Source organism: Lolium rigidum, chromosome 3 (assembly GCF_022539505.1).
Source record: "Lolium rigidum isolate FL_2022 chromosome 3, APGP_CSIRO_Lrig_0.1, whole genome shotgun sequence".
NCBI lineage: Eukaryota > Viridiplantae > Streptophyta > Magnoliopsida > Poales > Poaceae > Lolium > Lolium rigidum.
Window position 1 is genome coordinate 351,050,157 of NC_061510.1, and position 13,432 is coordinate 351,063,588.

Here is a 13,432-nt window from a genome sequence, read left to right on the forward strand (position 1 = left end):
TGCTCCCTTAATACAAGTTGTGGTACCGCAGGTTCACGTTTTGCAAGATATGGTACTAAACTGCACATCCGATACAAGTTGTGGTACCAAAAACGTATATAACTCTTTATTTTTCTACAGAGTCAAACAAACTCTATCAACTTAAACTTGACTAGACCAAAATTAAACGATGCGGTCAGAGATTCAACGCTGCTGATCGGTCCCGTTTGGGTGCTGGGCGAGGACTTGGACCCCTGGAATTAAACATGACTAACCAGTTTTTCTGGTCATAGTTATTGCCCGCTTTATTCCGCTGACCAACCACTACCTCTGAACGTCTGCATTGACAAGAAAATAAAAAAAGAAAAGCATGGCCGTACCCCGCACGACATGCTACTCGATTAATAGTTTTTTTAATTTTAATTTTGAATCCTTCATATATTGGAGCGCAAGCTAAGCCTGGCCTCCGACTCCTGCCATCTCCTTCCCATCCCGTGTGGATTCCTCGTGAGCCCGATAGCGAGAGGGAGAGAGCACGCGTCGCGTACGAGAGGAGAGAGGGACGATGGCGGCTGCCGCGATGAAGTACCTGGTGCAGGTGGAGGAGGGGCGGGAGGCGGCGCCGGAGGAGGGCGGCGCGCCGTCGGCCGGCCCCGCCTACCGCTGCGCCGCGGGGGGCGGCGGCGCGTCGCCGCCCGCCGTGCCGGGGCTCGAGTCCTGCTGGGACATATTCCGGTATGCTGCCGATCGATTTGATCTTAATATCTTATTTCTCCCTCTTGAAAAATACTTCCAAAGTTCATATTTTTCGGTTGGTCTCTCGATAGATCGTAGATCCGCCGTCGCCTCTGAATTCCACACGAACGAATTTCAGGCTGGGTGCCGATTTTTGCCCCATCATCCACGCCACCACGTAGATAGCTTGGGAATTCCTTCGAGCAGTGCCGCAATGCGACCGCAATTTGCCAGTACCAATGCGTGCACGATTCCCTGCCGAAGAAAAAAATGCGTGCACGGTCCGCTATTTTAATATATACGCAAGTGGTGCACGTGACTGTTACGGTCCTGGGTGCTTTTCTGATCTGGCAAAATACATCCAATCTCAGCATGGAGAAACGTAGGGTTGCTGGGTGCCAGTCCTGGCGGGTGAATTTGATCAAGTGCGTTGGAGCGGTTCAATGCAGTCATGCATCATATAGCCGGATATAATAGTACATAACTGCATGAATCTGATGCCACTAGAAGAACTTACATAATAACAAATCATAGGCGGATGAAAGACAACAAAGGGAGGGCGTCAACCATGTTTTGCCCTGTGGTGTTTGCAAAGTTGTGGGAATAAATATTGTCATGCTGAACTAAAAGGAGCAGCTCCATCGGTATGATAGTACAGAACTGCAACCAAACAGCTGAAAAACGCAATGCTGATACGACTTCTACCTATTTCATAGCCAGCATTATCCTTATGTCCAGTTTACATCTGAAACAGGAAACCAAACTATAGCACAACAGGGAATTAATTCTGAATGCTGAAGATCATATCCAATCTGTATAAGAAATCCTTGTAATTCTCTCCGAAGAAATGTCGTCAATTTCCTTCTAATAATATGCTTGTTTGCGCATGTGCACAGTTTGTCTGTGGAGAAGTACCCTGGTAACCCCATGATGGGCCGCCGTGAGATCGTGGATGGAAAGGTTGTTCAATGGCTCTCTCAGTTTATCAAACTAGATTCCATATGCTCAGCTTTGTTCCAGTGGATTGATTTGCCGTCTTCTCTCTTGTGTTAATTTTATATCAGGCTGGCAAGTACACATGGGTGACTTACAAAGAAGTATATGACACTGTGCTCAAGGTGGGGGCTTCAATTCGGAGCTGTGGCGTCGGCAAGGTATGCACTTGCAGCGTTGTGGGCATTTGATGCTTGTTCAGTGATCTTGCGCACCTGACCTGATCCTTTTTCGTTGTGATAACGCTGGGAAGTTGGGAACAGTTCTTTGCCCCTTCCCGTATTTTTATGTACTATATGCTTAGTGCTTAGTATTATCCAGAAACTTCTTGCTGATTGGTTGATCCTTGATCATCTTCAGGGAGGACGATGTGGCATCTACGGAGGCAATTCCCCTGAGTGGGTTGTCAGTATGCAGGTAAACCATACATATAAGCACTGTATGCATTAACAATTCTTAATAAATATGAAAAATGGATTTTAATGCAACACCACAATGGTTTCATCCATGTTCATTGCACACATTGCTACGAGATGTTTAGTCCAATTTGTGTGCCCTAACATTCTATTTTTTTTTTTTAAATGACCCCCCTTTTTGCTACAAGTCCTATGCAAAACTTTCATGTTCTGCCCAAAGGGAAAAAATAGTTTGTTAATACATATTCTCATATTTTGTCAACTTTTTTCATCCTTTAAGAAGAAAACACGGAAATAAATTGTATATTATTCCTCTTAAAATAATATTTCATTGATATTTCTCTGAAGAACAGTTCCTGTATCTTTTGTCTACCAGATTACAACTTAGCAATGCTGTCACTGTTTCCTTATCACTAAGGTTCCTCTTTGCTTAATATTTCAGGCCTGCAATGCACATGGCCTTTACTGTGTTCCATTGTATGACACACTTGGTAAGTTTTTCCTGGTTTCACTGTGTGTTTCAAAAACTAATGATATCTAGATTGTCTTGTTAATTTGCAAAGCAACTATGAGTGTGTCAGAATTTTTGTTTTAATAGTTAACGATTGCGTGTTGACATTTCCGATCAATTGATGTGAATAGGTGCCGGGGCAATAGAATTTATATTGTGCCATGCAGAGGTTGAAATTGCTTTTGTGGAGGAGAAGAAGATTGAAGAGGTACATTTCTCCTCTTGAACACCAGCTAGTTTAATTATAAGTTACCTATACGAGGAAGCATGTTTTAGTAAGATTAACAATATGTCTATGTAGCTAATTTTGCTGCGTCTGTAAAGAATCTTTTTCAAAGCAATCAACTACAGTAAAATGACTATCTACCTCGCATAATAGTCTCGAGTTTATATTCCCTACAAAATCTTGTTGTAAATTCTATAATAATGAGGTGGTTTCCTAATAATCACGCAAGGAGATTGTAAGATATGACATCCAAATGTTTTAGTTGATTTATTAGAATAATCATAGCACAGTGCTTTTTGAAGTTGGCGACTTTATGAAGAAAATACATGTGATCTACCTTGTGTTTTGAGCGCTTCAAAGATTTTTTGGGGTTACCGTTTCAGGTACTCAAGACATTACCTAATGCAGCCAAGTTCTTGAAGAGTGAGTTAGAGATGATCTCTATCAGTGTTATTAAGTTATAATGTCATGTATATGTTTTGTTGATATGGTCACATTTTGTTTTCAGCAATTGTGAGCTTTGGTAAGGTCAGTCCTGACCAGAAGGAAAAGGTTGAGCAGAACGGCTTGTCCATCTACTCATGGACCGAGTTTGTTCTAAAGGTAAGGTTCTCACTTCCTCAGAAAACTGTTTTGTTGAGTGTTACTCTGCTGATATAGCAAATGTACCTTTTCTTATTTGGGGCCTCAAAGTAAATGTAGTCCCTAGCCCAAAAGAGGAAGGCTCAACTAAAAAGAAATCCTTCTTAAAAAAGGAAGGGGCTCAACTTGGGCTGGGCTTTTTAAAATAAAAAACCTTGTCCTTGACTCGCAGATGTAGGATAGCTTTTCTAAACTGCGTCACCAAACTGATTCCTTCTTGGTGGAGATAGGTCGGTCCTGGACTCCTGGTCCAACCTAAGTCAGTTCGAACCTGATGGGTTGTTCAGTCGTGTTACTTGTATCTTTCTCTTTTATTCAAAGAAAAGAGTGGAAAGGAAGAAAGCTGGTGTTGAGAAATGGGAAGTGGGCTATATCTCCCTTGTGCCTTCCTTCCCTACGCGCTGCAGGAAGACAGATGGCATGGGATGCCTTTGTGTGAGAAATCCAACCCTCAAAATGACATACACAAAGTTGACTAGTTGATGCGAAGTCATCAACTTTATGTAGAGTCTTACGGGAATCCTTGTGAGCAATATGATTTGATATCTATCTGACACTAGAATGACTAACTTTTTTCTGTTACACCTGCAGGGAGATGGAGCTGAAGAGAAGTATGAACTTCCTCCAAAGGAAAAGGCCGACATATGCACAATAATGTACACTAGTGGAACAACTGGTGATCCTAAGGGAGTTTTAATCTCCAATAAGAGCATCATCGCCATTGTTACAGCAGTAGACGAGTTCCTTAGCAATTCAAATGAAGAGGTACAGCTTATTCATGTTTCACAGCAGCTTCCTGTACCATTGAGATATCTTTTCATTTTTCTGACTCTGATTTCACTGTACCAGATTCGCTCGGACGATGTTTACATTTCTTATCTTCCGCTTGCCCATATATTTGACCGTGTGATCGAGGAGGTGTTCATTCACCACGGCGCCTCAATTGGATTCTGGCGTGGAGTAAGGACGAGAGACACATACCTTTCAATACTTGTTGCTTTCTTCATGTCAACGCAGCACATTTTGATTCATAAGTATTTTGCTTTAGGATGTCAAACTCTTGGTTGAAGACATTGGAGAACTCAAGCCAACAATATTCTGTGCTGTTCCACGTGTGCTTGACAGAATCTATGGAGGTACTGCATTAAATTTAAAGAAGCATTACTGTTCAACAACCCAAACATAATATGTATGTTCTACCATTCGGGCAGATGATAACGTTGCATTGCTTTTGTGATTTAGGACTGCAAGATAAAGTTTCAACTGGTGGTTTCCTAAAAAAGACAGTCTTCAATGTTGCTTACAAATAGTAAGCTTTTGTAATGTCCAATCAATAAAGTAGCATCTACTCTCTGACATGGTGATCATACTCTTAATCTTTTATTCTGAACTTCAAATGGTTCTGCAGCAAACAAGGGAACATGATAAAGGGAAGCAAGCATGAAGATGCAGCTGCTATTTTCGACAAACTAGTCTTCGCCAAGGTATAACAAAACAAGAAAAACAAGTAGAAGTTCAATTCTTCCATAAACTATCTGATGTTTATGCTAAATTCAGCTTAATCTTATGTTACAACTTTAGGTGAAACGAGGATTAGGTGGCAGAGTACGAGTAATTCTATCTGGTGCAGCTCCTCTATCTAATCATGTCGAGGAGTTTCTGCGTGTGGTTACATGCTCCCATGTTCTTCAGGGCTATGGTATGCTTAGGAAGCCATTTATATCATGAATTATACTACTGAATTCAGAAAAGCAAAATTTTGAGCAGTTTCTGAGATACCTGACTAATTGAATTTCCTTTGCTTTTTTTTTGTACAGGTCTCACCGAGACATGTGCTGGGTCTTTTGTCTCCTTGCCAAATAACATGTCCATGCTGGGAACCGTCGGCCCTCCAGTCCCATATGTGGAAGTGCGCCTAGAATCTGTTCCTGAGATGGGATATGATGCATTATCAAAAGAATCACCCCGTGGAGAGATTTGCATCAGAGGGGACACCTTATTCTCAGGGTACTACAAGCGAGAAGACCTCACCAAGGAAGTCTTGATTGATGGCTGGTTCCACACAGGTATGATGTCACTCAGTCAAGCATGGCCAAGGGAAACCAATATTTCATAGACATCTTCGCCATAAGTGATACTAAAACAGACACTTGACCTGCTAATACAAGGATCTTTGACATGTCCATCTTTCTGAATGCTTCTTCTGTGGTGTGTCATACTGTAGGAGACGTTGGTGAGTGGCAGCATGATGGAAGCATGAAGATCATCGACCGAAAGAAGAACATCTTCAAGCTCTCCCAAGGAGAATATGTCGCGGTCGAGAATCTAGAGAACATATTTGGTCAAGCTCCTAATGTGGATTCGGTACATTCCGCGGACAACCCTTCACCCACTAATTTGCTCTTGGGAGTTCTCCAGCATATATCGAATTCTGTTGGCTATACTCAGTGACTTCGAATATCTGCAGATTTGGGTGTACGGAAACAGCTTTGAATCTTGCCTTGTTGCGGTTGTCAACCCCAACAAGCAAGGCCTGGAACGATGGGCAGAGTCAAACGGGGTAAGCGGAGACTTTGCCTCGATATGCGCAAATCCTAAAGCGAAAGAGTTCATCTTGGAGCAGCTGAGCAAAACTGGCAAAGAAAAGAAGGTGAGATGTTAACCTGGCTACTAGTACAGAACATGCCACATTTTATAAAAAAAAATGCCTCATTTGGTGACCTCAGCAGATATATATGATACATCATCGTTTTTGTGATCTTATTGCAACAGCTCAAAGGCTTTGAGATGATCAGGGCTGTTCATCTTGAGTCGGTGCTCTTCGACATGGAGCGTGACCTCATCACCCCAACTTACAAGAAGAAGCGGCCACAGCTCCTCAAATACTATCAGGTATTGTTGATATCTGCAATTCATCAATATTTGTACTTTGCATTGTACATTTCAAGTTAATTTGTAGTATTATCCATCCGACCTCGGTGCCAATTTTTCTACAGGGCATCATTGATGACATGTATAAGAGCATGAAGTAGGCTGGACTGATCACAACAAGGCAAATCAAACAGGAGCTTAGCAGACCTTATCAAAGTTGCATGTTATTCTTAACTTAAGTGTGGATGAAAATTAATACATAGTAGCATCAGCTAGTCTAGTTTTTTTTTTTTACTATTTTCTCCTTGAACATGAAAGAAAACGAATACTTGGATTATGTACATATGAAAGTGGCTCTGTCATGAGTTGTTCAGATCATATCATCTGTGCTAAAAATTTGTTATCACATTGTTGTTTTTCTATTAAGATGAAAGATGTCAAGGACCAATGAGTCAAAGTTTTACTGTCTCAAGTAATAGGTCCAAATAAATTTTTACTGCATTATATCATGGTTTTGATTTCACCTTTTGGCACTCATCATCCTGAAGCGTATACTTAAATGGTGTTGTAATTCCTAAATAACCTACACCAGAGACAGTAAAACACAAGAGCATTTATATGTGTTCAACTAAAACACTTTTTTTTGTTGCTGTAGTTTAGTTCGACCAGCTAAAGCAGCAGAGAAAAATGGGGGATAAGCTTAAATAGCTCGCAGAAGGTTGTGCTTAGGTGTGGCCGATTTTTTTATATATACATTATTAAAATCCTTCTGGATTTCCTCATTGATTGTATACTTTTTTCACACAATCAACTTCCAATCAGACAAATTTGTTCATGAACCTTAAATTCCTGAATAAACAATCTGCCAAGGCAAGTAGTTTAGCTGTGTACCCTACCGGCTTGGTCGGGTCACTAGTCTTGGGTGCATCCATATTGCTATTTTCAACAAAATCGAGGAAAAATGACGTCATTTTTGGATCGTAGAACATCGAACACAGAGGAGAAAGATTACATGATTTGTATAATTGATATAGAAGTGGCACCCTGTTTAGATGCATCCTGAAACTATAGTTTTCGAGGGCAACATATCATAAGGCTAGCGCACAAACAACCGCATGTCTGAAAGAAAAACCTAGCGGCCGCCTGTCTCCTCCATCTCCGTGCCACATGGATGGGTCCCCACCTCCTCCACTCTAACGGTGGGAGGGGTGGAGACCTCGGAATTGCTCTTGGCGTTGTAGTATGGTCCCTTTTTTGCGGGTAGTTAGATCCCTAAAGTTAGGGTTTGGTCAACCGGCAACAAAATTCCTGTGCGGAAGAAGAGGATGGTTCCCCTGTCTCCGTGTTCACCTTGTCGGTGGCGATCTCGTCAGTGGCGTTAAGGAGGGTGGGGAATCATCTGGCTGCTGCTCCTATGGAGCGGTGGATCTGGTATTGTCTACGTGTCTTGCATGTTTGGTGAGTAAATTTAGATCGATTAGTGAGAGCATTTCTTGGATCTCATGAACAATGTCAAGCCGGCTCTAGTAGGGCGGCGACGACAACTCCTTTTAGCGGCGATAGTGGTCACAAGAAGGTCTAAAGATTTATATATAATTTTTAATTATGTTTGTGCTGCACAAGAATATTTGAAACTGCCCCACTCGTTTGTGGGCTGAATTCGGGCGTTCCTTTTCCCGATCCAAGCGAAGACAGAAAGGAACTACAAGGGCGCGGCGACCAGGCGTCGCCGGCGGCGCAGGTACGGCGTCTCTCCCGCCCTCCTCTTCCCTGCCATGTCTCTTCGGCCACTCTCCCACCGTTCTCCGCCGAGCTTCCCTCCCCTTTCCTCTCGCGTCCCCCTCAAACGCTCCTACCAACCCTAAATCGCCCAGCTAACCACCGGCCTCCCCCCAACTCGCATCCGCCTCTCCTCCAATCGCCCAGCAGAGCCGGAGGCCGGCCGAGCTTGGCCGCCTCGGCCTCTACCCTAGTCGTCCTCCCCCTGCTCGAATCCCTAGACGGGATCACTGAATTTCTTCTAGGTGTTTCCAGTGGTCGAAGCTGTCCATAATTTTACTGCATTGCAAATTACATACCACACAGGTTTAAACTGTGTAGGCAGATGTTTGAATCAGATATTTTACACTCGTGTTCAATTATTAACGTACCTACCTCCTTTTTGCTTTTGCGAATGAGAGTACCTCCTGTTAGGCACACATCACTGCACTGGCCGAACACGTATGTGCTAATAACAATATCTATTTATTTTTGTTATTTCTTAATTCTTACCGATTATTTTCATGTTAAAGAAAATACTTCAACTACAACCATATGTAGCACTTGATGTTCTACATAGGATATCTGACAATAAGGACACCTCCCCTATCATTGAAGAAGGCACCAGTGCATTGACACCAGAAATCAATCTGTTTAAGCAAACAGAGTTTGGAGGCCGCATAAAACTAGTCCATCTCCCCTGTCATTGAAGAAGGATATCTCACTACTACTTTCTTGCATTGTAGCCTATAACGAGGAAGAAACTGGCAAAGAAGCGCCGGAGGGAGGCGAGCAGATGGAAGGAGCCAAGGCAGCGGTGGAGCCGCCAGCGGGCGGGCAGCTGGAATCGGCGCTCCTCCAGATCATGCAGCAACACCACAACCAATCCATCCGCCAGCGCCAACAAACCGGTAACAATCAACCAATCGTCTCTTCAACGGTGATCGGCGACCCAATCTTTTCTTGCTAATAACTTTGCACACAATGCGCACACAGAGAGGGTGAAGAAGAATGCCATGAGGAGCGCGTCACGGGTCGCCGGCCACCTCGTGGAAGCCGTTGATGGTGGCGTGCAGGAGCTCTTCGTCAACGAGAAGCGCATCGAGCTAGAGGCCCGCGCCCTGCTGGGAACCATCACACGGTACAGGAAGCAGACCGACCAGTGGCTCGCTGCCACCAATGCGGTCAACTCGGTCCTAAAGGTATGTATACTCTGCTGCTGCCCTCTATGTTCTTGTTTAATCCTTAGTTTTCCTTAACAATATTGCTATTATGCAGAAAATGGATTTGCCTAATTCACATGTTGTAACAATTTTATGCATTATTCTTTTGTATGACATAGCCATGATATTCATTGCGACATCGGGTCAGTTTAACGATGTAGGTATAGAACATTGGCATGGCATTATGAAACATGCTATGTGGTAGACTACTAGTAAGCTATTCAGCAGACACTGTTTTTGTTTTTTGTTTTTTTAGATGCAGCATACACTGCTGTTTTTATGCAAAACTGAATGTGAATGGCATACTCTATATGTAGTATTAAAAAACTACCACAGTGCGCAGCAGAGTCCTGCTGTTTCCCTCAAAAAAAAAAAAGGAAAACTACCACACTGAAACCTACCTTAAAATGCAGTTGCTAGTTTACAATATTTTGGTTTTATAACCTTTGGCTGCAGTTAATCAGAATCCTACCATTAGCCTGATTAGTGCATGAATATGATGCATATTTTGTGGTCACTATCAGTTTAAAAATGTTGTGATCACTAAGCTAGAAAGGTGAAATGCCGTTAAATCGGTCATGTTTGGCTTTTTGTCTAACAAAAGCTATCATCAGTGCACAACACTGAACTTGAGATGATAATTAGATACCAAATAAATTGAAGGGTGCAGCGCTGAACAAACCACATAATTCCTTTCTCAACCTTCTTATAATTAACTACGTATCACTTGTTATTGCTAAAACATCCCTTCATTATTATGTTTATAGGAAATTGGAGATTTTGAGAATTGGATGAAGATCATGGATTTTGATTGTAAAAGTGTAAATGCAGCCATTCGTAACATTCATCGATCATGACTTTGTCTGGTGCCTGGAATATGACGGTGTGGAGCGTTTTTCCTCGAATTGTTTATAGGAAATTTGGGACTTCAGAAACTGGATTAGGATCATGTATTTTGACTGTAACCTTATCATTGCGACCATCTGTAATATTCATCTGTCATTATCCTACCTGGCGTATGATGCTGTGAAGTGGTTTCTCCCTTCTCTTCTCAGTTGGATTTTGTTGAACCCTCTTGACTCTTGTATATTTACCTCGTGTGCTGTACACATTTGAGAACCAATTCTTACCAGGTGTAATGGGAATGGTTCCTTAGTTTCTTGAGTTCCTAAATGTTGATATAACAAGATATTACTGAAAAATATCAATTGCCCGTCTTACATTCATAACATATAGAAAGTAGATAACTGTCTTGGTGCTCATCTATTCATTTTGTGGTAAGATGTATGATACGTTTCCTCATTATAAGTCCCCCTGTAAGAATTATTGCACTTGATATTCTGCAAGTAAGTACAAACTTGAGCAGGTACAAATAAGCTTTTCAGCATTACATCTCATCTGAAATATGAATATATTCTATGGGAGATTGCACATCTAAGACTTTATAGTCTACAAACAGATAGTGTGACACTTATCATGAATAGACGATCACTTAGGGCCTCATTTATTCAAAGGGTTTTCATAAGTTGTTTGTCGAACTAGAATTCATTGGACTTATTTCTCTATATGTCTTTTCTGAATTCTTAGACTGAAGCCCATAGACATTATTCTCAAGGATCCTTTGAACTACATTTGAAAAGAAAGTTTCCATTGACCCACAACTCTTTGGAAAGAAACCTTTGTTTTCTGTGATGCTGTAAAAGAAAATGTGGTACACATTTAATCATGTTGGATTTTGAGTAGGCATAAAATTACAATTCTATGTTTTTTATTCCAACGTATACATAATTCCGCGAATCAAAGAGGCCTTGAAGTTGTGGGTCATGTGTAAAATCAATTAATATGAAATTGTGTGGATTTTGAACCAGAGGGCATATGTACACCATTTATTTAGAAGCATACAAAAAGTGTAATTTAAATCTCCCAAATGTCTGGAATTTTGTTTCACCTGATTTGATTAAGTACACTCCTGAGCTCTCTTTGGTGGTCTACAATATGTCCTTTCCTTTTGTTGAACTTTTTTACTAGCGATATGATAAAAGGGACATGTGCATAAATGCATTGAGAATTCTCAAGTGCATATAGTGTTCTTGCATGTACATATATGGGTTCTCTTCGGACTCCTTTTCAATATACTCCCTCCGTCCCACAATATAACACGTTTTAGCAAGCTGTTTGATGTTTTATATTGTGGACGAGGGAGTAGGACATACTGTATGTCCACCAGGTGTAGATGGTTCAGGGTGGACGCCTGAGTTGCCCATCTCCGGGGTTGGAAGCACAAATTGAGAGGTCTTGTAACAATGAGTTGTAAATCCTGATCAGTGATAAGTCTTTTCTTCTCACCTTTCTTTCTTGAAAGGTATCATGTGGGAATTCTATATTCTGATGAACTTCTTTTATTCCCTTATGTAGGATAAATGGACTCATGTTTCACGAGTACTATTATATACCTGAATCTTTCGAGGAATTGAGAAAGAACATGGGAAAAGATTCTGAAGTGCGGATTTCACGTATCATGGTGTGTTGATCCGAAGGAAGGTAAGTTTCTAACAGAAGGTTTGGTAAACAAACCTGTTCTCTCAAATATGAAATGCATGTAGATTACAATCTAGTATTCTGACACCATAGCCGATAGTCCAGCCGCCTGGCTGGGCAGATCCACATATGCATATCATCATTGCTACAGTTTCATATTCGTTTGATGTAAAAGCGTTAACTCGGATATGCTACATTTGAATCGCAAGGGTGTGTATGCCCATTGCCCATAAGTTCTCGTCTATAAATAATAGTAGAGAAGATTCCTAAGATATTCACATGAGGTTTTGACCCACTTGGAGAGAAACCGTGTGACCAAATCGTTTTAGCTTGTCCTAGGAGAAAAACCATGCGACCAAATCGTTTGGCCACCTCATGCATCAGATCAGTGATAGTCTTGCTCTGCTTTAAGTTACGAGTTACCAGCTTCCTCATTGATCCTTTGAAACTATCTGGACCAGGCGCTGGCGCAGAGCCTTCATCGAAGGTATCATGTGCAAACTCTATGCTCTGATGCCCTTCTGTGACCTTGTCTGACCAGAACCGGATTATCAGAAGGTACTTAACTGCAAAAGAAAGAAATAATTGCTGGATCAGCTAGCTAGTGGGAAGAGAAAGAAACTCCTAAAAGAAGAGACAAAAGAAATCGTAATTCTACATGTGTATATATATGTATAAGATGTTGATGAGCCGTACATACGTAAGATTCGGGCTTGTTGGGATGATCCTTGAATGCGTCCATGCACACTGCCTTTGCCTCCATGAAGAAGGCCGAATCGCTGGCACACTTCACAAAGACTGTGACCTCCTCAAGACTGGGCAGGCTCTCGATGCTAGCGTAGGTATGGTGCACAGCTTGAGGAGTCTTGAGCCAATAGAAAACACGTTCGAGGCTGGGCATGGCTCCCTGAAGAAACGTGAGTGTCGCATTCGTGTAGAGGCATCTCAGCCTCGGGAAGGCCCCGACGCCAATGACGAGATCGGCAATTTCGACGCCGTCGTGATAACCAATCGACAGATTTAGGGTTGTGAGCTCCGAGAACCCCCCGAGGATCTTCAGGCCCTGCACCTCCACGACCTTCAGCATCACACTCAGTTGGGTGAGATGGGGCAGTAACGAGGAAGAAATCCATGCCGGCAGCCTAGGAAACACGACCCGTACAGTGCTACACGACGGAGGTCCGGGGGTGGTATGTAGCCTTCACAACCCTCCCACTGAAGTAACAATCCAACATTCCACGAATAAATGGAGTCAATTTGAATGCTCTGGAGTTTCTGCATGTATCCAACTGACTCCATCAGAAATTTGAACGATTCATCATTGAATTCTTCAAATTGAGCACGGAACTCTCTCAGCTCCGTCAGCTTGACTAGCTGTTTCACAGAACTTGGGTGAAAATTGACATATGATAGCTCTTCCAAGGATATTAGGTTCCCGATCCAGTCGGACACCATACCTTTGAAGCGCAGACACTTCAGTTGCCCTAACAGGCTAACACTCTGTGGCAACTCATGTATCCCTGTCTCAATCAGGTTCAGT

General features: G+C 42.2%; 2 protein-coding genes across 2 annotated transcripts; both read left to right on the plus strand.

The window, feature by feature from the left end:
* The first annotated feature begins 412 nt into the window (after positions 1 to 412).
* On the plus strand, positions 413 to 6,830 carry LOC124704057 (long chain acyl-CoA synthetase 4-like). The gene is made up of 19 exons (XM_047236302.1): positions 413 to 714; positions 1,611 to 1,674; positions 1,779 to 1,868; positions 2,068 to 2,124; positions 2,566 to 2,614; positions 2,766 to 2,842; positions 3,244 to 3,283; positions 3,369 to 3,463; positions 4,094 to 4,267; positions 4,352 to 4,462; positions 4,551 to 4,638; positions 4,745 to 4,811; positions 4,911 to 4,986; positions 5,084 to 5,201; positions 5,320 to 5,568; positions 5,727 to 5,866; positions 5,970 to 6,152; positions 6,275 to 6,394; positions 6,499 to 6,830. The coding sequence occupies exons 1-19, from the start codon at positions 545 to 547 to the stop codon at positions 6,532 to 6,534; spliced, it is 2,004 nt and encodes a 667-aa protein (XP_047092258.1). The 5' UTR covers positions 413 to 544; the 3' UTR covers positions 6,535 to 6,830.
* Positions 6,831 to 8,927: 2,097 nt separating this feature from the next.
* LOC124700293 (biogenesis of lysosome-related organelles complex 1 subunit 1-like) lies at positions 8,928 to 10,220 on the plus strand. Its single transcript, XM_047232445.1, has 3 exons — positions 8,928 to 9,042; positions 9,128 to 9,333; positions 10,122 to 10,220. The coding sequence occupies exons 1-3, from the start codon at positions 8,928 to 8,930 to the stop codon at positions 10,209 to 10,211; spliced, it is 411 nt and encodes a 136-aa protein (XP_047088401.1). The 3' UTR covers positions 10,212 to 10,220.
* Positions 10,221 to 13,432: the final 3,212 nt, after the last annotated feature.